At 49.1% G+C, this 23,369-nt stretch overlaps 1 protein-coding gene across 11 annotated transcripts in view; it reads left to right on the top strand.

Annotated features, from left to right (window-relative positions):
- The window catches only part of SAMD11 (sterile alpha motif domain containing 11), a 297,706-nt gene that overhangs the window by 270,519 nt on the left and 3,818 nt on the right, over positions 1-23,369 (top strand). For all 11 annotated transcript variants that reach the window (XM_081016053.1, XM_081016051.1, XM_081016046.1 and 8 more), the window contains 5 exons: positions 982-1,097; positions 2,599-2,677; positions 4,399-5,096; positions 15,144-15,268; positions 22,289-22,399. In XM_081016053.1, the coding sequence (XP_080872179.1) occupies positions 982-1,097; positions 2,599-2,677; positions 4,399-5,096; positions 15,144-15,268; positions 22,289-22,399 (1,129 nt within the window). The remainder of the gene's footprint in view (positions 1-981; positions 1,098-2,598; positions 2,678-4,398; positions 5,097-15,143; positions 15,269-22,288; positions 22,400-23,369) is intronic.

Below are 23,369 nucleotides of genomic sequence, written 5' to 3'. Positions count from 1 at the left end.
GATTGGCAGGTGGGTGTCCCCGCCCACCTGTCAAAGGTAGAGGAGCAGAACGATAATATGTAGGCCACTGGGCCAAAAGAGGTTCCCCACACCTGCTTTACAAGAAGGGTGAGAAATTTAAACTCCACTTTGTGTTTTCATATGTTTGTCCCCACCTCTCCTGGTTAAGCTCACCAGTACACTGTGGGTTGCTTAGCATGCCCCTGTGCTTCTGTGCTGAGCCAGGAGCATGTCAAAACTATATAGCTTCTACAGACTTGGTCAAGGCCACATACACACACCCTATATTCAAAGCACAACCATGCCACATTAAACAGCCATGGCTACATCACCCAAAGAATTCTGGGAGTTGTAGTTTGTTAGGTGCTGAGAGTTGTGAGGAGACCCCTGTTCTTCTCCCAGAGCTACAGTTCTCCTAATGATTAAACCATGGGAAGGCAAACTAAGGCCTGGGGGCTGGATCCAGCCCATTGCCATCTAAATCTGGCCTGCGGACTGTACGGGAATCAGCATGTTTTTACATGAGTAGAATGTGTCCTTTTATTTAAAATGCATCTCTGGGTTATTTGTGGGGCCTGCCTGGTATTTTTACATGAGTAGAATGTGTGCTTTTATTTAAAATGCATCTCTGGGTTATTTGTGGGGCATAGGAATTCGTTCATTCCCCCCCCCCCCCCAAAGTATAGTCTGGGCCCCCACAAGGTCTGAAGGACAGTGAACTGGTCCCCTGCTGAAAAAGTTTGTTGTCAACAGTAGTTGAACAGACAGCCCCTCTTCCCAGGGAACTCTTAAGTCTGTGAAGGGAAGAGGGGCCTTTCCATAACTCAGCACCCTTAACAAACTACAGGTCCTCCCAGGATCCTTTGAGAGAAGCCATAGCTGTTTAAAGTGATGGTGTGGATGCGGCCCAACACTCCCCCCCTCCCCACAAACAAGTAAAGTGCTTAACTTCCCTCTGCTTTGTGTTGTTTTTCCCTTTAGGGAGATGTCCCATCCACCCCCTCTTCTGTCACCTCAGAACGCTCCTCACATTGCATTAGGCCCGCACTTGAGACCCCCCTTTTTAGGGGTACCTTCGGCCTTGTGTCAGACACCAGGTGAGTGTTCCTGTCTGTGCTGAGGATTATGCCATGCAGCAAAATGTTCAAGGAGTGAGGGAGGTATGCAGTTTTGGTGTTCTTCCTTTAGCAATGGACAAATCTGTCCATTTCAGTTTTCTCTGGTTTTGTATCCCAACTAAGTTTTAACTCAAGATGGACCTGTGTCGTGGCCACTAATTTCAGTTTGTCTCCTGTTGAGTCGGACATGCATTGGCTACAACCTTCCATCTCCCACTTTTTTCAGTTCTAATTTTAGTCTTCCATGTCAGTTTGCAATATTTTTCTCTTTTTTTAAAAAAAAAAGTCCTCATGAAAATTTGTCAGCATTTTTGTGTGCAACTGTGCTAATTATATACACATTTTTTGTATGTGCTTTTGCCTAGCACACACGTTTTTGTATCTATATATTTTCGCTAATATATTCATTTTCATTCAAATGTTCCCTTAATATATGTGCCTTTGTGTATATTACTTGTCTGGAGAACTGCATTGCAAAAATTCAGAGAAGTACGGATTTTGAAGCACAGCTGCCTGTGTGTTGCTTTTGGAATTGTAAATTAAGTAGTTTCCAATTTCCCCCTCTGTCATCCTTCATAGTCAGAAGGCATAGTGTAGAGGTGGAGTGCATGCTTTTGAATGCAAACAATCCAAGGTGCTAGCCCCTTGCATCCCCAACAGGATATTAGGGAGCAGGGCCGAGGGAGGCCTAGGAACAGGACTGAATCGTCAAAAGGCTGGATTTGAGTGCAGTGGTCCAGGGTTCTGGAGTGGGGGGAGATCAAAGACCTGTTACTATTTCTGCTGCAGGGTCTCTGTCCCTATCTTCCTAGCACATCCAGTCAGCATGAAAAGGAGAGCTTTATAGCCACTGAGAAGAAGTCTTCTAATCCTTTGTGCTGATTTGGAGCCAGTCAGAGTGAAAGGAGTTGAGTAAGCCAGTGAAGATTGACTCCTAGGGTCATTCTGGAGAAGGCACCAGGGAATTGTTGTTCAATATGCTCCAAAGTAGGGTTTCCCAGATTTGGGTCTTTAGCTGTTTTTGGACTGCAATTACCGGTAACATCATGCCTGACCTCTGGTCCTGCTAGCTAGGGATGATGGGAGTTGTAGTCCAAAAACAAGTGGAGACACAAGTTTGGGAAACTTCTCCGAAGCTAAGCAGTTAGGGACACTGCAAACAAGGGGCTTCTGTTTCAAGGGAAGGCTGAGCAAATTTTATTATGTGAAATGGAACTTTGGGGAAAACGCAATTCAAGTCACTCCGAAAGAAGTTATTGGAACACTCCAAATCATTTGTCCATGTATATGCACAGAAAATAATAGATCTAGCTGAAATGCAGCAGAAGGAGATCAGCATTAGTTGTTGCAATGCACCCCTAATTATTATTATTGATTGACTATTGTGAAGGGATGGTACACTTCTGAAATTAACACTACCGTAGTATTTCTGAACAACCATGCATTTGTGTTAACCTCCGGATCTTTCCCCTCCCCACAGGTTACGGGTTTCTACAGCCAGCCCAAGCGGAGATGTTTGCACGACAACAAGAGATGCTGAGGAAGCAGAACCTTGCCAGGTTAGAAGCACACAGTTGATGGAGATGGGCCCCAGCTCAGTGGGAGAGCATCTCTACGTGTAGATGGTCCCAAGTTTAATCCCTGGTATCTCCAGGTTGGGTCAGGAGAGACCCCTGCCTGGAGAGCTACCACCAGTCGGTGTAGACAATACTGAGTTAAATGGGCCAATGGCCTGACTTAGATGTTGGAAGGGAAGGGTTGTAGTTCAGTGGTAGATCAGTTGTTTTGCATGCAGAAGGGTCCCAGGCTCAAGCCCTGGCAGTTCCATGTATGGCTGAAAAGCACCCCCTTCCTGGCACCCAGGAGAGCCACTGCCGGTCAGTGTAGACAGTAAGTGGACCAAGGATCTGACTCCGTGTAAGACAGCTTGGGGAGGGGAGGAGGAGAAGAAGGAGGCCCACTCCCTTTCTTCTAGCTCAGGGGTAGGCAACCTAAGGCCCGGGGGCCGGATGTGGCCCAATCGCCTTCTCAATCCGGCCCGTGAATCAGCGTGTTTTTACATGAGTAGAATGTGTCCTTTTATTTAAAATGCATCTCTGGGTTATTTGTGGGGCATAGGAATTTGTTCATTCCCCCCCCCCTCCAAAAAAATATATAGTCTGGCCCACCACATGGTCTGAGGGATGGTGGACCGGCCCACGGCTGATAAAGGTTGCTGACCCCTGTTCTAGCTAGAGCTGTGGGAGGTGGGGGCCTTGGCCATGAATTCATCCCTGATCTCCCATGCATATCCTTTGAGAAGGAGAGATTAGCTGGTACGCTTCATTGAGCCAAAGAGTTGGAGGCTGTGCCAGACACGTTTATCATCGTTCCCTTCCAAGGGCTCTCTCCCGGACAACCTCCCTTCCCCTTAAGGGGGAGAGATGGGAGGCTGGGGAATCTCCCTGGGATGTGGGAGTTTTGGAAAGCGTTGCAGTTTGCCTGGCAGTGCCCCCCCTCCCACTTTGTTTTCCCCAGGTTAGACTCCAGCTTCCCCTTTCCAATTGGAAGCAGGGAGAGGGGGAAGCGGAACTGCCTGGGTGATGCAAGGATGTCGGGGTGGAAAAATATTGCCGGAAAGGGAGATGGATAAAACTGGCTTCCAAGGGTTGGTAGACCCATTGAAAATAATGGATGTGACTCAGTTGCGCCCATTAATTTCAGTGGGTCTGCTCTGAGTAGATACACCCAATACGCATTGCTGAACCACTGCTGACCGCAACATAAAAATACAAGTGAGAACACAAAATACATAATAAAACAAAAACAAACCAATAACACTCCCCCAAACACATATTTAAAAAGCCATAGAATGTTAATCAGCCAAAGACCTGGTTTTTGCCTGGCGCCTGAAAATATGTTTTGAAGGCACCAGGCAAGCCTCCCTGGAGAGAGCATTCCACAAATGGGAAGCCACCATAGAAAAGGCCCTGGTTCTTGTGTTACCAACCGCCGGACCTCTCATGGAGGAGGCACATGAAGAAGGGCCTCAGATGATGTAGTGCTTTGAGTTTGTGCAAGTATCACACTCCATTTGTATTCAGATGGGTTCCCCCCCCCTTCCCTCAACAACCCTGCGAGGTAGATCACTTTCACATCCGATTTTAATTGTGGGACACAGCAATTTGGAGACAAGAGGGGGTAGTTTACCCACAGCTGCAAGGCAGAGAGGTAGGACTCTGACCCTGAGCCTCTCAGTTCCTCCCAAACCCATCTCACCCATTTGCCTTCATCCATTTAGGCTTGAAATGTCTGCGGAGATCATCCGCCAGAAGGAGTTGGAGAACCTCCACCGCCAGCGGCTCCTGGCCAGCGACCCGATGAGCTTGCACCCGGGCCTGCCGCCAGACCACCCAGCCCTGCGCAACGTCCACGACATTCCCGAGGGGCACCCGCTCCGCGACGAGCTCTCGCGGAGGAACGCCATGTTGGTGCTCCGCCATAACAACACCCCACTCCTGTCGCTCAACCACGGGGTCCCCAGCGCCTCCACCACCCCTCCCAAGGAACAAGGGAGCCGGAGGGGGAGCCGGAAGTCCACACACCACCGGGCCGAGGCGCCTGGCCAGAGCGAATCCAAAGAGCTGTCCGAGAGCCGCCCCCCTGATGGCAACGACGAGGAGATGAAGGACTCTGAGAGCGATGCCGACGTGAGCGAGGAGAAGCTGGACAGCACGAAGGCCGAGAGCAGCAGCCTGGCTGGCGAGCTGAAGGAATGCAAAGAGGCAGCGAAAGCCTGCGATGGCGCCAAGGAACTGGGCGATTTATCTGCCAGCCAGAGCGCCCCCTGCAGCTCCTCCAGCGCCGAGTCACCCAGCCACCTCCTCGGCCCAGTCATCAACAAAACCGAGGCAAAATACCTCCCACCGGCCTCACTTCCACCTCCGCAGCCGCTGCCATTTGGCTTTCCATACACCATGAGCCCCTATTTCCACACAGGTAGGTGGCGGCGACGGTTGTCTGTGGAATTGGTACATTTAAGAACGCTAGCAGACGTTGGGAGTGTGCAGAATTTTCAGGTGGAGTGTGCCTTCGTTTGCAGAATTTGGTTCACAGCCATACCATGTGCATTTGCACTCCTTTAAAATTCATGACTCCCCTTACAGAATCCTGGGAACTGTAGTCTGATAAAGGTGCTGAGCTTCACTGACTTCCCAATTCCCAACACCATTAATAAACTACAGTTCCCAGAATTGTCCGTAGTTGCTAAAAGTGGCAAAAAAATGCTTTAAATATATTGTGTGGATATGGCCTTGGATTCTGGATTTGGAGGGGGCGCTGTGGAGAACCCCTTCTCTCTCCCTTCTTTTAACATGACAACACCCACCAGCCCAGTATTTCCACTTTCTTAAAGAGTGTCTGACTACGCATAAGCTGTGATTCTGCTCTGGCCAAGAAAGGTGATCTGATACACGTTTAAATTAAAGAGGAGCAGGCCTCTATTTCCTTCTGATTTGTTTGGTTATAAGAACCTTTTTTTCTCATACAGTATTACTGTTGTTTTTCTTTTCTTTTCTTGTTATTGTTTAATTGTTTCTGACGGTGGCATTGTGACATATTTGGGCTCTGTAAATCCTGCCTTTTACCTGTATGGCTGTGTTTTTAATTCATGGAGGATACGTCTATCAATGACTACCAGCCACAATGGCTAAGCTCTGTCTCTGGAGTTGGAGGCAGTAATGGCTCTAAATACCAGTTGCTGGAAACCGCAGGTGCGGCGAAAGTGCTCTTGCACTTGGGTTCTGCTTGCAGGCTTCCCACAATGCACCTCCAGTTGCCCACTGTGAGAACAGGAAGCTGGAGTAGATGGGCCATTGGCCTGATCCAGGAGGGCTCTTCCTCCATTTTAGGTTTTTTTATTTGGTTGTTCTTAATGGCTTTTAATGTAAGTCCCTTTGGGTCACTCTCTAAGAAAAGGGACTTAACAAATAATAACAGCAATGAGCTTTCCAGGCCCTTTGAACAGGCTGACTTCCACCCAATTCTACACCCTCCTACCTGTGAGGTGCTAAAAAGTGTTGTTAAATGTTATAATTTATTTAATATGTGCTGATTTTTGTACTGGGCAGGGGGGAGACCATTTGTATCTTTTGCTGGTGGGAGAGAGATACCTTGGGCCAGCTTTGTGACCCTAAACATCTCTTTGGATATTATATTTCAGGACCTAGCTGAGTTGAGTTGAGTTATATCAACTTTTCAACTTTTCCAACAACAAATGTTGAAAGCTGCTCACAATAGCATTTAAAACAAAAAACATTGCAAATACTGTAATATCAAACACAATAGCATATAAAGCAAACAACAGCAAATTCATCAACACAATGAATACTGTTCAGTAACATATGAAGCTGCCTTGGTCCATCTATCTCAGTGTTGCCTATACAGACTGGCAGCAGCTCTCATGATTTCAGGCAGGGGACCTTCTTAACCCTACCTGGAGATGCCAGGGACTGAACCCAGGGCCTGGTGCATGCAAAGCAGATACTCTGGCTGCTGGGCTTACAGCGCTTTTGTTCCAGAATCCCTCCTAATGTCCGCTGTTGTTTGTGTGTGCATCCAGCTCTAGTTGATACTTGGCAGGTGAGGTGTGGTTGAGTGGGTTGCAATGTGATTTCATTGCCCTTTTGGTCTTGCAAGGTCAACCTGGCCTTGCTTGGAAAGCCCTCCTCCAGGACAGATGTTGATAAATTGCTGGGCAGGCGACAGAGAAGGACCTGCAAAAATGATTATGGGCTTTTCAGGATTTGGAAAGGAATAGGTAAAGGTGTTGTTGTTAAGATGTATATACTGCCCTTCATCAAAAGATCTCAGGGTGGTCACAAGACATGACATAAGTATAGTTGAGCTGGATTTGGGGGGCACCTTTTTAGTCCTATCAGAATGCTTCTTAACCATCTCAGTGTTTGCACCCATGGTATTTTGTGTGCACAATTGCCTTTGGAACTTTCCACTTGTACACCTCCCAGGCATGGGCGTTCCCATGTTTCAGAGTGCACATATTGTCTTCTTAATGACAGCTGTTCTGGCTTAGGTTGATGAGAGTTGTAGTCCAAAACAGCTGGAGGGCACCAGATTGGGGAATGCCATTTCGTGTGAATGAGTGCCGCCATAACGCGAGCTGAAACTTTCAGGCTTGTTTTCGAAGCCTCTGCTTTTCCTTCCTCCTGTTTGCTACCTAGCATGTTCAGCCAGGGAAAGAAAGAGGGAACATGAACTGAAGTGGGTTGGTGGGGGAGGGGGAGGAGGAGGGAGCTGCTTTGGGGAGAAGAGATGGAGGCTATGCAAGCCACTTGGGTGATGGAGCCGTCCTCCTTTCAAGAGGAGCTCATCGGGTCAAGGCAAGCCCGCCGGCACTCGCCACCAAAGGCAGGGCAGAAAGGAGAGATTTCTTCCTGACAGATGGTTGGGTGTGATGGAATATCCCCAGCCACCTCAACAGATGAGGCGGCTTGGCAAGAGCGTTTCCTTACTGGCTGATTAAAAGGGAAATGTGGGTTTTTAAGAGCGTGCAGAGCAGGGCATGGGTCCCAGATGGGCAGGGGCAAGTGAGAGGAGGTGCATCTCCAAGCCCTGATGTAGCTTTTTCTTGGCCATATCAGTTCCTGTAACCCTTCCACTGTGTTTTCAAAGCGTGTTTCAGCTGGGGGGCTTTGAATGCCTATTTGTGATTTGGGCGTTCCTGGTTTCTCCTTTTTGGTGTACCACGAGGTTTGCAGAGCTGGTACGCAGGGCAGGAAAACAACTGCTGCTAGAACTGTAGCTCAGTCTGATGTTCACACCACGCATTTAAAGCACATTACTCTCCCCCCCCCAAAAAAAACCTGTCAAGGGTGCTGGAAATTGTATTTCTGTGAGTACTAAGCTACAATTCCCAGAATTCTTTGGAGGAAGCCATCCACTTTAAATGTATGGTGTGGAGAGAGAAAAACAGCATGGTAATTGTTACTAGGGCAGAGCTTGGCCTCATTCATGGACACGTGTTTCCTCAACATTCTTATATATCTTCACAGCACCCATGTGAGGTAGGTTATGCTGGGCCAAGCTGGGAAGTGCGGAAAAACAGTGATGGGTTAAGTGACGGAAAACTGAAATGGCACATAGAATCATAGCCCAAGCCCCTCCATTGCAGCAATCTCCACTAAAGCATCCATGACACATGGCCATCCAACCTCTGCTTTAAAAAACCTAAGAAAGGAGAATCCACACCTCTTATGGGAGTCTGTTCTACTGTCCAACAGCTCTTGCCATCAGAAAGATGGGCCTGATGTTTAGTCAGAGTCTCCTGTCTTGTAACTTGAATCCATTGGTTCGAGTCCTGGCCTCTGGAGTAGGAGAAAACAAGCTTGCTCCATCTTCCATGTGACACCCCTTAAGACAGGCTTCCTCAACCTCGGCCCTCCAGATGTTTTTGGCCTACAACTCCCATGATCCCTAGCTAGCAGGACCAGTGGTCAGCGATGATGGGAATTGTAGTCTCAAAACATCTGGAGGGCCAAGGTTGAGGAAGCCTGCCTTAAGATGTTTGAAGGTGGCTGTCATGCACAGAGTATTTTCTTTTCAGCAAAATGGTTTTTGTGTTTGTTCTGGTGAGAGTTACAATGAAACTTTGCATGCTCAGAAGTTTTAGGTTTTTCTCATCATTAACAAAACCTAATATTGTAATAAATTGATAAGGGTTGCACCCACTGAAGTTAACGGACATGACTAGCTTTGGTCCATTAATTTCAGAAAGTCTTAAGCTTAATAGGGCTCATCTAGATACAGTTTTTAAAAAGATGCCGCAAGACTAATTTTGTGGTACCTTATTTGATGTGTTGCTTTGAGGAGGGGGGGCGGAATAACAGAATCATAGAATTTTAGAGTTGGAAGGGACCTTGGGGGACATCTAGTCCCACCCCCTGCAATGCAATAAGGAAGAGGTTCCTTATTTTGGGGCCCCAAAGCGCTTTCATCCAGCCTTGCTCCTTGGGCCCATTCCTTCACTCTTGATTCTCTACATTTCCCTGAATCTGCCACTGTGTCCATTGAAAAATGTTTGTGCACAGGGTGGTAAGGCAGTTTTATCACCGGTGGCTTGTTCACGCATGCAAGCCAACTCTTCTTGGGGAGGCAGAGCAGAGATGCAGCATATTCAGGTTGGGCTGGGAGAGATCTGTGTCTGAAACCGTGGAGAGCCGCTGCCAGTCAGTGTAGACGGTACTGCTCTAGGCAGACTGATGGTCTGACTCGGTAGAAAGCTGCTTTCTGTGTTCATAGTGATGCATTCCCCAAGAGACAGCGTGCGCGTGTGAGTTGTGTGTGTGTGTGTGTGTGTGTGTGTACACATTGCCTTGCCTTCCTGCCGGGGATGAAAGCTAGATAATGCAAGCAGGAAGACCCAGATAGCGGCTGACGGGAAGATGGAGGGCAGAAAGGGGAAAGGGTAGAGATTTAATATCCACAAATGATCCAGGAGGCTCTGAACGAGGCTGGCTGCTTTCCAGGGAGGGGGAACAGTGGTGGTGTTGGAGCAGGCTTGGGGGGGGGGATGAGCCAGGGGGAGGAGGCTGGCTCCTCCGGCACTTTGGAGGCGCAGAGCCATTTTCTATCCCCAGTGACAGAAAATTATCGACACGGCAGTCGATTGCCGGGTCAATTCCCCAAGCTGCCTTATGAAAACCCCAGCCGCTGCCAAAATGACCTCATCTCGTTTCAGCCGCGCACCTCTTCTCTCATACACCGCCGCCACCCCCTCGCCCACTTGCCCGCCGGCCGGCCCCGTCCTCTGGAAAAGGTGAAGGATGGAGCCAGCAAGCAGCTAAAATCTTCCTATCGATCTGCAGTCTGGAGAGCAATTAACGCCAGCCTTCCGGGGCCGTTCGGTGACCTCTCCCGGCTCTCGGCAGGGCAGGGGAAGAAATAACAAGATGGATTAAGCCCCCGTCCCGGCTCTCTGTGTGGGTCAGTGGCATGGGCCCCATGCAGGGGGAGGGAAAAGGTGCCTGGTCTTTATGGCTTGTTTGGCCTCTTGGACCCACATTGGTGGGAGAGGATAGGAATCTCACGACCTTGAGGAAATTAGCAGTCCTTTGCTAGGGGCCGGTGTGGGCTCCACCTCCAAAGCAATGGTGGCTGGTGGTATGTGGGGTGGAAGGCCAGGCACCCTGAAGTAGGTGGAGCCAGAGCCAATGACAGGCAGAGCAGACTCATTCTAGTTTTGTTCTCCTCTTCCCCGCTGAGTCCACCATCACCCACAAGAAGGCAGGCAAGTGGGGCCGCTGGCTGAGTGTAGACTGAATTTGGTGGGGCAGCATCCCACTTGCCCTAATGAGCTATCCTTTGCAGGGTAATCACTCTTGCTCCCTTATAACCTGGCCCTGCGTGGCAAGCAGTTCCCATGTTCCATTATAAGCCCCTTGACCCACACAACTATTAACATAGCTTGAATTCTAGCCAGTATTAGCAACGGCATGAGCTGTAGCTCAGTGCTAAGAACATCTGCTTTGCATGCAGAAGGTCCCAGGTTCCATCCCTGGGTAGGGCTGGGCATGTCCCTTGCTTGAAACCCCAGAGAGCCACTGCCAGTCAGGGTAGGCAATACTGAGCTCAATGGACCAGCTGCCAGAATAGGCAGCATCCTATCCTGCTACATCTTCAGGGAAGAACTGTGGCAAAAGGTTCCAGGTTCAATCTCCAGCATCTTCAGGTAGGACTGGGAGAGATTCTCTGCCTGGAACCCTGGATAGCTGCTGCCAGTCAGTGTAGAAAACACTAGGCTTAGTGGACCAGTGGCCTGACTCTGCATAAGGCAGCTCCCTCTCTTCCTATGCACTAATTGTTGGGGATGGCAAGCGGGAGAGGGCGATGGCTTTTGCTCAGGTCCACTGTGGGAAACCAGTTGCCAGTCTGGGGCCAGTGTCTGTGGTCTAGCAGGGCCCTTCCTGTCTTCTCCGCATCTTGTGGGGCCAGAGAGAGATGCTTTGAAACTTCTTGCTTCTGCCCGCACATACTGGCATCCCTTGAGAGAACCGGGTGTGAGAGCTGTGTGGAATTAATTAACGAAGCTGTTCAAAGGAGTCCTCTGAGCCCAAATCCTGGGAAGCTGAGCGTGAAGCATGTGAGACGAAAGGGGGAAAAGACGTCAGCGGGGAGTTGCCTTGCCTTTCTCCTTGTGGGCAGTGGTGCTGATTTGGCCCAGAGGCCGAGAGGAGGAAAATGGGCAGAGGCAAGGAGGTGGGCCTGTTCAAGGTGCCAGTGCCAACCCCCTCCCCAATTAAAATCAGGAGCCTGACCTGCTGGGAATAGAATAATCGCCTCTTTATTTGCAGAATGCAAAGGGCAGGCTTCCAGGTGCCTTTCCACTGTTTTGGACCACGACTCTCATCCACAGCTCAGTGATAGAGCATCTGTTTGCATGCAGAAGACCCCAGGTTCGCTGCCAGTCAGTGTACGCTGCAAAGAGATAGACCAATGGCCTGTCTCAGTAAAAGGCAGCTTCCTATGCTTCTGTGTCTTAAGGGACAGACCACAGCACAATGGCAGAGAGTCTGCGTTGTGTCCAGCTTCACTCCCTAGCAGCTCCAGGAGAGACATCCCTTGCCTAAAATCCTGGCAAGCCCCTACTAGCCAGTGTAGACCGTACCAAACTACATAGACAAAATGATTTGATTCGCAGCTTCCTGTCTTCCTTTGTAGTTTTCGTCCAAAGCAGCTGGAGGGCACGAGGTTGAGTAAGAATTTGGGCTTTAAGGCACCAAACCAGCAAGCCTTCTCAGTATCCCTGGATATACCCCCCCCCCCACGGGCATGGGTCAGTTGTTCCTATTTAACTGGAGTCTGTGAGAGGAGAGTGGTGAAAGAGGGAGTTTGAGAGAGAAATGCGCTCCTCCTGAAAGGAGGGTTGGTCAGCTGAACCAGGCGTATTTTTTGGGTCTCTGCACGCTGTGGCTGTTTGTCCTCACAGAGCTTTGACCAATTCTTGTTTATTTTGGCAAAATCAGGCATCTCCTCTTTCTTGCCCCCCCCCACCTCCAGTAACTGCCAATAAATCACTCTGTCTCCTGCCCCCCCCCCCCCATCCTTCAGCTCAGAATTTTTTACGCCAGCAGACATTCTCTCCGTGTGTTTTCCTGGTGACTGCGAAAGGGAGGATGAACTGTCTTGAGATAAATATTTTGGCAGGGTCTGTGTTTGTGTGGCCGTGTGGAAAATACTTGTGGATTCTTACAGGCGAGCTCAGGGGAGAGTTGGCACACCAAAAAAAATGTGTTGGGGAGTGCCTCTTCCTCAAGAAGAAGAAGAAGAAATATTTTCCTTCATGGCAAATGAAAGAATTCGAATCACTTGCCATGGGCACCTGATGTCAGGAAGCTGCTTTATCCGTTGGTCTGTCGGATCTCCGTCTACACTGACTGGCAGCAGCTATCCAGAATTTCAAACTGCGAGTCTTTCCCAGCTGAGGGGAAGAGGAGGATGCCTGATGGGAATCTGCATGAGTTGCTGTTCTGAGCATGATTCCTCCTAGTCTGCCCTTCATCCAGTTCTGGGAGCTACACTGAGGTGCCGCCAGAACTCTATAACTGTCCAGCCTAGAAGTCCTCTTCCCTCTGAACCTTTATGTACAGAGTTTATTTGACATAGGTTATACGGAGGTTAGACTACATCCAGATACTTCCTCATCGCTTCTGTAACCACAAACCTCTGCCTTGTGTATGTGTTTCTAAGTGTATTTGTTGCCCTGGGGCAACAGTACTTTCTCTGAATAGTTAGGCAAACCTGGTTTATGCCTGATCCCTCCCACAAAATGCTGTCTAGACCAGAGGCAACCTAGACTGGGGAGAAGAGTTATTTCGGCAAAGTCTTGCTTGCTTGTGCTCAGTGCAGGAGCTGTCCTAGTATGGAGAAAGTTTGTTTAACCTGCCCATTGGCGGTCAATGGGTGCTGGAAGTAGTGGTGGGAGAAGAAAGGGAGGCCAACAGTAGGCGGAGCCAGAGCTTGTGCTTTGCCATTGAACGCTTTCTCTGTGTCTTGAGCAAAACCAGGTTTTTTTTCTATCAGGCTTGGTTAAAAAGTTGGCAAGAGAAGCCAGCCCTGAAATTGGAGGCTGGAAAAGCCCCTCTGGAAAACAGCTTCTGGTCCCATGGAAGGGTTGGATCAGAGCACTGCCCTATTTTTCCTGTGGGTCCGGAGCGATGCCCCCGTTGCAGAGCCAAAGTGCTGAGGTTCAAGCTGCCCAGCCGAGTACAGAGGAGGAGGCTCTCCTCCGTTCCCATCTACTCGGCCGAGCTGCTATCCTTGGCCGGCCTCTGGAAGGAGGAAGTGCATCATTTGGAACCAGTTGGCTGTTACTGCCAGATCCCTTCGGAGACGCTTGCTTCTCCGGCTGCAGATGGAGGCGTCTCGCCGGAGCCTTAGCTGTGCCTGGAATAATTGAGTTCAATTCCACTTCCTCTATTTACCAAGTCAGCGCCGCACTCTTTCAAATGGGTGGGTGGTGGGGAGGGGGAGGGGGAGAGAGAGAGGAAGAAAGAGAGAAAGATCTCCAATGTTTGGCAAAAACAGCTTCAGGTCTGGAAAAAACGCAAGTCTCTTGGATTAGGAGATTACTAAAGAGGTGAATGTCTGCCTTCACTTAGGTTGCATACACACCATACATTTAAAGCCTATCCCATCCCCAAAAGAATCCTGGGAGCTGTAGTTTACCCCCTCACCAATCTACAATTCCTAGCACCCTTAATGAACTACAGGTGCCAGTTTTAATGCAGTGGGTGAGATGTTCCTTAACTGTATGGTGTGTACGCAGCTGAAGATCAAGGGTGGCTCATAACCTGTGGGCCCTCTGGTTGTTGGACTCTAGTTCCCATCATCCCTGACCATTGGCCAGGCTGGTAGGGGCTGATGGGAGTGGGAGACCAGCATCTGGAGGGCCACTGGTTTCCCCATCCCTTCTCTTAATTCATCTTAGGGCAGTATACAGACTTTTGAATTTCACAGGCATTTGCATTTCACTAGCAAGAGTTCTGTCAAATCTGGCAGATTTCACAGTTTTATAAACAAGTTGATTCAGTGAAGGCTGTTGGGTCCTCCTCAAGTGTTGTTGACACTGTCTGGCAGTGGCTCTCCCAAGGTTTCAGATAGGGGATCTTTCCCAGCCCTACCTGGAGATAACAAGCGATTGAACCCAGGACTTTCTGCATGAACAGCGGGTGCGCTTATCACTAAGCCATGCGACTGGCATTGCAGTTTTCTGTGATAACAAGCTGCCTGACAGCAGGTAGCATTTCCATCCCTCTACCAGCGAGCTCTTCAACCTGTTCCCTAAAAGGAAGGGGGCTGCCTGTTGTGTCTCTGCATGAGTTTCTGTTTTGAGTGTGCCTTCTTCCAATCGCTCACGTCCTGTCCCTAGCATCTCCAGGTAGGACTGGGAGAGAGATTCCCAGAAAGCCACTTCTAATCAGTGTAGACAATATTCAGCTGGATGGACCCAGTGGCCTGACTCAGTATAATTCAGTTTCCCATGTTCCTGAAAAGCTGCCACTTCCTTGAACTCCTTTGTTGTCCTGAGCACATACTTAGAGGTGGTCAGAGACCTTTGCTGGCTGGCCTTATTGGGAGCTGTTGATGTTGCTTTTCAGTTTGCAGCCCTTGCTGGATTCTACTCCCCACCCCACCCCTCCCTTGACTGCAGCTGAAGAAAATTAAGCACATTGAAGACATTAGTTGGAAATGTGTCATCCCCCCCCCCAGCCCCGCTGTCATTCTCTTGGCTTCCCCACCCTCGGGGCTAGGAATCTCCGGGAGGCCTCGGCGGGCAAATTGACCCTGCCTGGTGTTTTAATTGACAGTTCATTAAAGATGGATGTGTGGCTGGAGGAAAATAATGCAATGGGCAGCAAGGGAGGCCTGGCAGCAGTGTGGCTGTCCGTGTGGGACTTGCGTGATTTATGTTTCCCCTGCCCCCCCCGCCCCAATTTCCCAACTCTCTAAAAACCTTCTCCCCCATTCCAGGCAGCATGGGAGGTCTCTTCTTGGATGGTGAAGACAGCCCAGCGCTGGAGGACGTCAGCAAGTGGACAGTGGAGGACGTCTGCAGTTTCGTGGGCGGTTTGTCCGGCTGTGCTGAGTACACTCAGGTAAACTCCCAAATATTCAGGAGGGGAAGGGAAAACCTGGGGCTTTGGGTTCTTACTTTCTCTGCAAATCAACAAGGCCAAGAGTTGCTTTCAGATTCCTGGAGGGCTGCGCTGTTCCTTGTTTGTTTGTTTGTTTGTTTGCTTGCTTGCTTGCTTGCTTGCTTGCTTGCTTGCTTGCTTGCTTTAATTCTGCATCCTAACAAACTGAATTCTGCAAGCTGAATAAATTATTCAAAATTTATTCTGCTGATCCCAGTCATGGGGCACTAAAGCGTCCACCCCACCCCCAGCTACTGGAAATCTTGTCTCAGCGCCTCTGGCTTTCTGAGGTTTTGCCAGGTCTTGCCTCCACCTCATAGGGTCTAGAAACTTATGGGATCTTTGAAAAAACATTTCTTTTTTCTAATAAAAAAGTATATATCTCAAGAAGCTGAATACTGCACTCAGTACCACAACTGTCTGCACTTCTTTGTGTCTTTGTAAGTCTACTGTGGCTTGGTCATGCCCATCCACGTTCCCTAAATACCAGTAAGTAAATACTGCCTGCTACTGCTGACTACACAATCCTACATGGAAGTAAGCCACACCGTGTTCAAGAGCACTTTCTGTCAAGTATGTATGCAGAGGATTGCACACTAAAGCCCTGTTGTATAGTCCAGTATTACCATTATAAGAACAAAGGAAGCTGCCCTATACTGAGTCAGACTTTTGGTCTATGTAGCTTAGTATTGTCTACACTGACCGGCAGTAGCTCTCTGGGATTTCAAATGAAGGATATTCCCAACCCCTCTAACAGGTATTGGGGTTGTAATTTAACATAATTTATCCATATTAATCCATACAAATTATCCAAATGTCCAGCATACAGTTACCCCAGAGACCGCGCAAAAGTTGTTTCATCCGTCACAGGGAAGAATATCGTTCAAACTATCCTCTACAGGATAGCCACACCTTCAAAGATTGGGGGGGGGGGGAGGTTTCATTGTTAAGACCGCTGTATCCAAATAATATTTAAATAAATAAATGTTAAATAAAAGGTTGTTAATAAAAAGTAAAATAAATAAGTAAAAACAACAACAAATGATAAATATTTAAATAAATGATAAAATAGCAATAATTCTTTGCGTGCAGAAGGTTTTTAAATCTACGGTTGTTATTTACATCCTGGGGTTTTTGACGATTTTCCCCTGATAATTGTGTGCAAGCAGCTTGGAGGTCTGAGCTGTAGAACTTAAAATTGCTGGTTAACCCTGTGCATTGAGCGGGGAGGAAGGTGGGTGGGGGAATAACCCCCAAGGCAAGAGGCCCTTCTGGAACATCCATCACTGCCAGGCGGGGATCATGAAGTGGCTCAGTGTGAGGCCTCCGGTCAGGATACAAAAACCCCGTCTGTTCGTTTGGCACCAGAGTCAGCCGAGGCCTCTTTCTTATAAACACTCCATTGAGAGAGAGAATATCAGCTTCAGGGGAAGGGATCCTGAGATGTGCAATGAGAAGGTGGCTGTATACTTGGAACAGAGAGAAGACCTGCTCAACAGGGAGGGCAGGGCCAGAGCTGAGTGGCAGAGCATCTGATTTGCAAGCAGAAGGCCCCTTGGCGTCTCCAGCTAGGGCTGTCTGAAATCCTGGAGTCCCAGTTGGTAGCGATGCTACTGAGCTAGATGGACCAATTTGGTCCCATGACTCTGCACAAGGCAGCTTCCAGGGCCCCTATGAGGCACATGCCCTGCAGGCAGAAGGTCCCGGGCTTGATCTCCAGGGAGCTCTGGAGAAGAGCCTTGCCTGAAACCCTGGAGCGCGGCTGCCAGTCAGCATGAGCATCAGCCTGTGATCTGACTTGGTACAAGGCAGCTTCCTAGAATCCTATGGAAGCCAGACATTTAGAACAACAGGTCCCTTCAGGGAAAGGGGTGCTTTGCAGGCAGGAGGCTCCGATCCTGGCATCTCCAGGTAGGGCTCAGGGTATCCCTTGCTTGAAACCCTGGAGAGAGACCAAGGCGGCTTCCTTTGTTCCAGTGTGCCATGTTCCCCTTCCAAGAAAGAGTCCCACAAAGCAGGGCTAAGAAGGAGGAACCGGTCAAACTATGTTAATGCTTCTAACCTGAATCAAGTATGTCACCTTTATTAATACTATTACCATATGTTTCTAAGTGTCCTAAGCTAAATATAACAATAAGAACTAAGTCTATTACTCTTAAACCAATTAAAGTGTTTGGACCTAAGTTAGCCACAGCATCGATGGGTCTACTCTTGAGTAGGACAAGCACTGGGCTACAGCCCAGTGTTTATTTCGTTTTTCAAACCACCTCCCACGAGGCACCCCAAAAGGTGCCTCTTTAAGCACAGCCGGCTCTCTCACCTGCCAGTGAAAGGAGGAGGCCTCACTGTGGGTCTCAGGACCCCTGCTTTCCAAATAATTTGCCCACCCCCTTCCCCCAGCCAATTGGGAATGCATCAGGGGAGGCCGTGACGCCCTTTCTGCTTACAGGGTCGCCGTTTTTTCCTGTCTCTTTCTGGGTGGCAGGCGGGTGGTGCATTTTCAAGGCAGGACCTGCCCCCTGCTTCCCCCCCTCCACCGCCGCCACCCTCTCGCACACTGTGCAAGTGCTAATCCCCTCATGACACGCTTCATTAAAGCCCCCGCTAAGGCTGGGGCTTCTGCAGGGCGGCAGCTGTGGCAGCTGGCTTGGGGGGGTGGCAGAGTCACAAATGGGATGGAGAAAGAGGGTGAGAATTGGCGGGAGATGCAGAAGGCTCTGTGTAGGTGGAACTGCTATTTATTACTATTATGACATTTCTATAGCACCTTACAGTGAAATGTCCCCCCGACTGAAACCTTGGAGATCTGCTTGCCAGTCATTGTGGGTGATGCTGAGTTATACAGACTGGTGGCCTCTTCTGATCTAGAACAGCAAGTGCATACTGCATACTGGACCAGGGCTGTCATAGAATGGACCGCCTCCGATACAGGGCATCTCTGATCGAACCCTGGCATGTTGCCCATGCTGGCTCTCAGATGCAACCTAAAACTAGGGTTGCCTTAATATAAATGAACATGTAGCTAGGCATAAGTATTATTGTCGATAGTGGATGCAGCATGTAGAAAGCTAAGCAATAGCTTTCTACTAAGAAAGCTAATAGCTAAGCCCATTGAAAAAATTTCTGACTGCACCATTACTTTGTTTTGTTGTGGTGCCCCACCAGTATGCCTAACTTTGCAGGGAAAAATAGGTCCCTGCCCTGAAGGTCGCGTGAAGCTTACTAACCCTGGCTGCTAACGCTGATGGCTAAGTTCTACCTCCACTGTTGGAGGCAGTATGCTTCTGAATCCCAGTTGCTGGAAGCCACAGGAGAGGGTTGCTGTTGCACTCAGATCTCGCTTGCTCATACAGTGGTACCTTGGGTTACAGACGCTTCAGGTTACAGATTCAGCTAACCCAGAAATAGTACCTTGGGTTAAGAACTTTGCTTCAGGATGAGAACAGAAATTGTGCGGCGGCAGCGGGAGGCCCCATTATCTAAAGTGGTGCTTCAGGTTAAGAACAGTTTCAGGTTAAGAACAGATCTCCGGAACGGATTAAGTTCTTAACCTGAGGTACCACTGTATTAGGCATCTTGTTGGCCACTGTGAGAACAGGATGGGCCTTTTGACCCAATCCATCAGAGCTCTTTGTATGTTCTTATCATGTTCAAGGGGGAAAGTAGTAAATTTAAAACTTTTCCTTCCCTTTCACTCCCACAAGGGCCTATTGACAGCTATAACCCGGAGCTTAGTTAAATGGAACTTCCATGTTTAGAGGAAGTCTGTCTCTGTACAGTAGATGCTGAGGGAGACACATACATGGGCAGCCCATTGCCTTCACATCCTCCAGTCTGTAGAGCACGAGACTCTTATTCTCAGGGTTGTAGGTTCGAACCCCATGTTGGGCGAAATATTCCTGTGATTCTCTGTAGACTTTGCTGAGTGTTGGGGGCAGGATGCTGGGCTAGATTCCCCACCCTCTGACCTGATCCAGCTTCAGGGCTCTGCTTCTGTTCTTAGGGACAGGATGTAGCATTTTGAATTTTTCTTTAGATTGCAACCATGAATGTTGTTGTTTTCTTATAGCAAAATCTAGGACAGGTTTGCAGACCTGATGCGGCAGTTCAGCCCTCTTCCCATGTAATCCTGTGCTCAGAAGTAAATCCCACTGGTTTCAATGGGACTTACTCCCAGTTAGGTGTGTGTTTATAGACTGTAGCCTCAGAATGGGGACAGCGAACTTCAGAGTTTGGGTAGATTGCAGAGCTGAGTATTCCTCCACTTAGAAATGATAGAAAATTCTCCTCATTCCCAGCCCTCTCTGGAGGGGCCGGGGATTGAACCTAGGAACTTCTGCACATAAGGCAAATGCTCTACCACTGAGACACGGTCCTTCCCTTTCCATCAAAATGTCTTGAGCTGGCCTAGCACTTTCCTCTCTGTCCGATTCTAATTACTGCAGCTTTTCTTTGTTCCTTCTCTTTCTGTCTCTCTCTGACACACACATCCCTCCCTAGTTTGCTTTGTCCCTTCAGTTGGATGGCAGTGGGTTGACTCACCTTTGCCAAAATGGCTCCCATCTTCCAGGTGGGAGCATCTAGCTATTTCCTAGCTTTTCTGGGCCATTTACCTGTACTTTCAAAGATGTGTCTGCATGCTTGAACTTTCACCACTAAGGAACTTCAAGCAACGCCCCCCCCAAAAAAGAAACCCTTAACTTTCTCCAGTCCAAAACCCAGACTCCTCCATAGCAACCCTAGTGCAGAATAGAGATGTGGCAACACTCTAAAAGGCCCTCCCTGCTGTTTTTCTCCTCTCTTGCAAGAATCACTTGGAAGCCACCCGTGTGCTTTTGTGCCAGCAGCACCCGACTGGCGTGGGCAGGCCAGGCTTGCCCTCTCAGCTCCCGGCCTTGTGCTTCCTCCAGGCTGAACAAGAAAGCAAGCAGGGTTGCTGAGAGCTCTTCCAGTCTCCACCAGCCACCCCAGAGCTCCCTGTGAAGAGAGTTGCACTTTCACAGTGGTGCTTTCCAGGCAGCCTGATCCATAAAAATACAACCCCCCCCCCACCCTATTAACAAGGTTTCTTGAGTGAGCCACGAAGGGCAAGAGGTTTGGAGGAGAGGGAGGTAGTGAAGGAGAAGGAGGAGGAAAAAGGGGTTTGGCACAGAACGAGTTAAAGGGATAAGGCCTTTTTCTTTTTCCTTTTGGTCCACAGCGGGGCTCTGCATTTAACAGGTTTTTACTGTGCAAGAAAGCCAGGCCGCCGGGGAGACCCAGCTCTGCAGAGCTGTCTGCCTGCTTTCTCTCCTCCAAAAACCGCAGCTGCCGGGGAGGTCTGGCACAGAGCTGACCTCCGCTCTTGCCAGCAAAAAACAAGCAACCGAAAGAAAAAAGCCGGCCACAGCGTTTGCATTAGGAATAAAGCAGGGGGCAGTGGGAGGAAGGCCGTCTTTGCTCAGTGCAATCCTGTATTGGAAACAGACAGACAGACACACACACCCTTGGTGCTCTCGGCCCCTGGGACCGTCCATTTGTGTCTCGATGGCACGTTGCATCGCACACAGCTTGGCATGGGCTCCAGGGAGGCCTGGAAGCAAGCGTGGCAGAGCGCAGGGATGGTTTTTTGGCTGTCAGCCAGGCTGGCCTACTGGGTCACGGGGGAGGGATAGGAGGCTGTGCTCGTGAGCAGCCTTGGCTGGAAGGGCCCACCTATAAAAAGAAGATCCAGAAGGGGAGGAAGCTGCTGTCGGCTTCCTTTTTGTTATTATGAAATAAGGAAAAAAGCTTGAACAGCAGACTCCCATCTGTGCCTGCCTCTGAATTGCCAGCTTTAAGAGTATGGGGCAAAATGAGGTAATAGTCAGTTGTCTCCAGTAGTGGCCCTACTCAGAATAGACCCACTGGATTTGATGGAGATCTCTAACTTAGGCCCATTAATTTCCGAGAGTCTACCAGTTCACAAACGGACAAAAGTCAACAGCAGGATAACAAGGATCAAGCCTTTCTTTTAAAAAAAACACACACTGCATAATTGAAATACATAGTAAATCAACTACGCTAAAAAGATCAATAATTAAACTATGTAATAAACAAGCCATTAAAACAATATTCAAAGCAGGAGGTACAAGTAAGAGAATTGTTTCTCTCTTCAGCCTGATTGCAATACTTCAGGTACTCCCCTACTTAGAATCATAGAATTGTAGCGTTGGAAGGGACCCTGAGGGTCATCTAGTCCAACCCCCTGCAATGCAGGAATCCCAACTAAAATGTCCATGGCAGTATGATAATTAGAAGACAGGCACAAAAGGAAGAGGCCTGGGGTAGACATTTCCTCCCCCATCCAAATGCTTTCTTTGCAGGGTGCTTTTTCTTCCTATTTTCTTTCTTTCTTTAGTTTTACTGAGTTTCTCAGTATTAGATAAAATGGAAGGAAGAAATCACAAACAACAAATACAAAAAAACTGGTCCACTTGAGGGAGAGGAGCAGTATTATATTGTTCACGAGTCTCTGATTATGTCACTGGATGGAAATACCCATGCCATTATGACGAGCCAGTTGCTGCGGGGTGGGGTGGGGCTGTATGGGTCCATAACCTTATTTAACAGAACTAATGGGCAGGAAGCAGTCTGCATCAAAGTGATCGCAGGATGCTCTCTTTTTGAAGCAAAGGATGGGGTTTGCATCCACACACACAGACAGAGTCCACCTGCATTCTGAAGTGCAACACTGCAGCTTAGCTCACCACCTTACCTACATGTAGACCCAACCTCATTAGGTTGGCAAACAATAATGATATAGGCTCACATCTACACTCTGTGTGTGTGTGTATGTGTGTGTGTGTGTGTGTGTGTGTGTGTCTTGCTTTGTGTTCACCAATAGACTCGACTATGTATAAGGCAGCTTTCCGTGTTTCTCTTACAACACAGCACTCAGATCCCAAGTAGCTCTCCTCTGGGCTCCTCTTGCCCACACTGCTTTCTGCTTCTGCCCGACAGGTCTTCCGGGAACAGGCCATAGACGGCGAGACTCTGCCCCTCTTGACAGAAGAGCACTTACTGAATAACATGGGGTTAAAACTGGGACCCGCATTGAAGATAAGGTCACAGGTAAGAGTGCTCAAGATGCAGCAGGCCAGAACCCAGAATTCCTGTTGACATTTGTCTTCAATAAGATTAAGGCCTGCAAGTCTGGCGGGCAGCTGGGGTCTAAGGGCTCAAGTGGCCTATTCCAACCAGACGTGTGTGTGTGAGTGGATGAACAGAACCCGGGGCAGGTGGAAGTGAGGGTGGGGGAATCACTTTTGAATGCTCTCCTCTTTACACACAGAGGCATAAGAAGTGCTTGCTGGGTGAGGCCAGTGGCCCATCTAGTCCAGCATCCTGTTCTCAGTGTGGCCAACCAGATCTCCTAATGGGGAATCGGCAAGCAGGACCTGAGCACAAGAGCAGCTCCCCATCTCCTGTGGTTTCCAGAACTGGTATTCAGAAGCATACTGCTTCTGACTGGCAGAGCACAGCCACTGTGGCTAGTAGCCATTGGGAGCCTTTATCTAATCCTTTTTTAAAGCCATCCAAGTTGGAGGCTTTTCCTCCAAACCTCCACTATTCCTCCAAACCTAAGAAGTTCCAAGGGCTGCGGGTGGCGCTGTGGCTTAAACCACGGAGCCTAGGGCTTGCCGATCAGAAGGTCGGTGGTTCGAATCTCCACAACGGGGTGAGCTACCGTTCTCCGATCCCTGCTCCTGCTAACCTAGCAGTTTAAAAGCACCTCAAAGTGCAAGTAGATAAATAGGTACCGCTCTGGCGGGAAGGTAAACGGTGTTTCCGTGCGCTGCTCTGGTTCACCAGAAGTGGCTTAGTCTTGCTGGCCACATGACCCGGAAGCTGTACGCCGGCGCCGCAACCCCAGAGTCGTCCACGACTGGACTTGTCAAGGGTCCCTTTAAGGCGTTCCAAATGCTGTAAGCCTTCCTCTTAGGGGAGTTGGCAACATCTCCCTGGAAGGTTGAAACTAGCTAATAAGCACATCCCATAAGGTATTATGGAAGGATGGCACCCCTTTCCTGCAGCCCGACGG

This window comes from Podarcis pityusensis (genome assembly GCF_964106645.2).
Source record: "Podarcis pityusensis genome assembly, chromosome: 8".
Lineage (NCBI taxonomy): Eukaryota > Metazoa > Chordata > Lepidosauria > Squamata > Lacertidae > Podarcis > Podarcis pityusensis.
The sequence above is the reverse complement of the archived record's forward strand: the minus strand, read 5'-3'. Positions and strand labels throughout refer to the sequence as shown.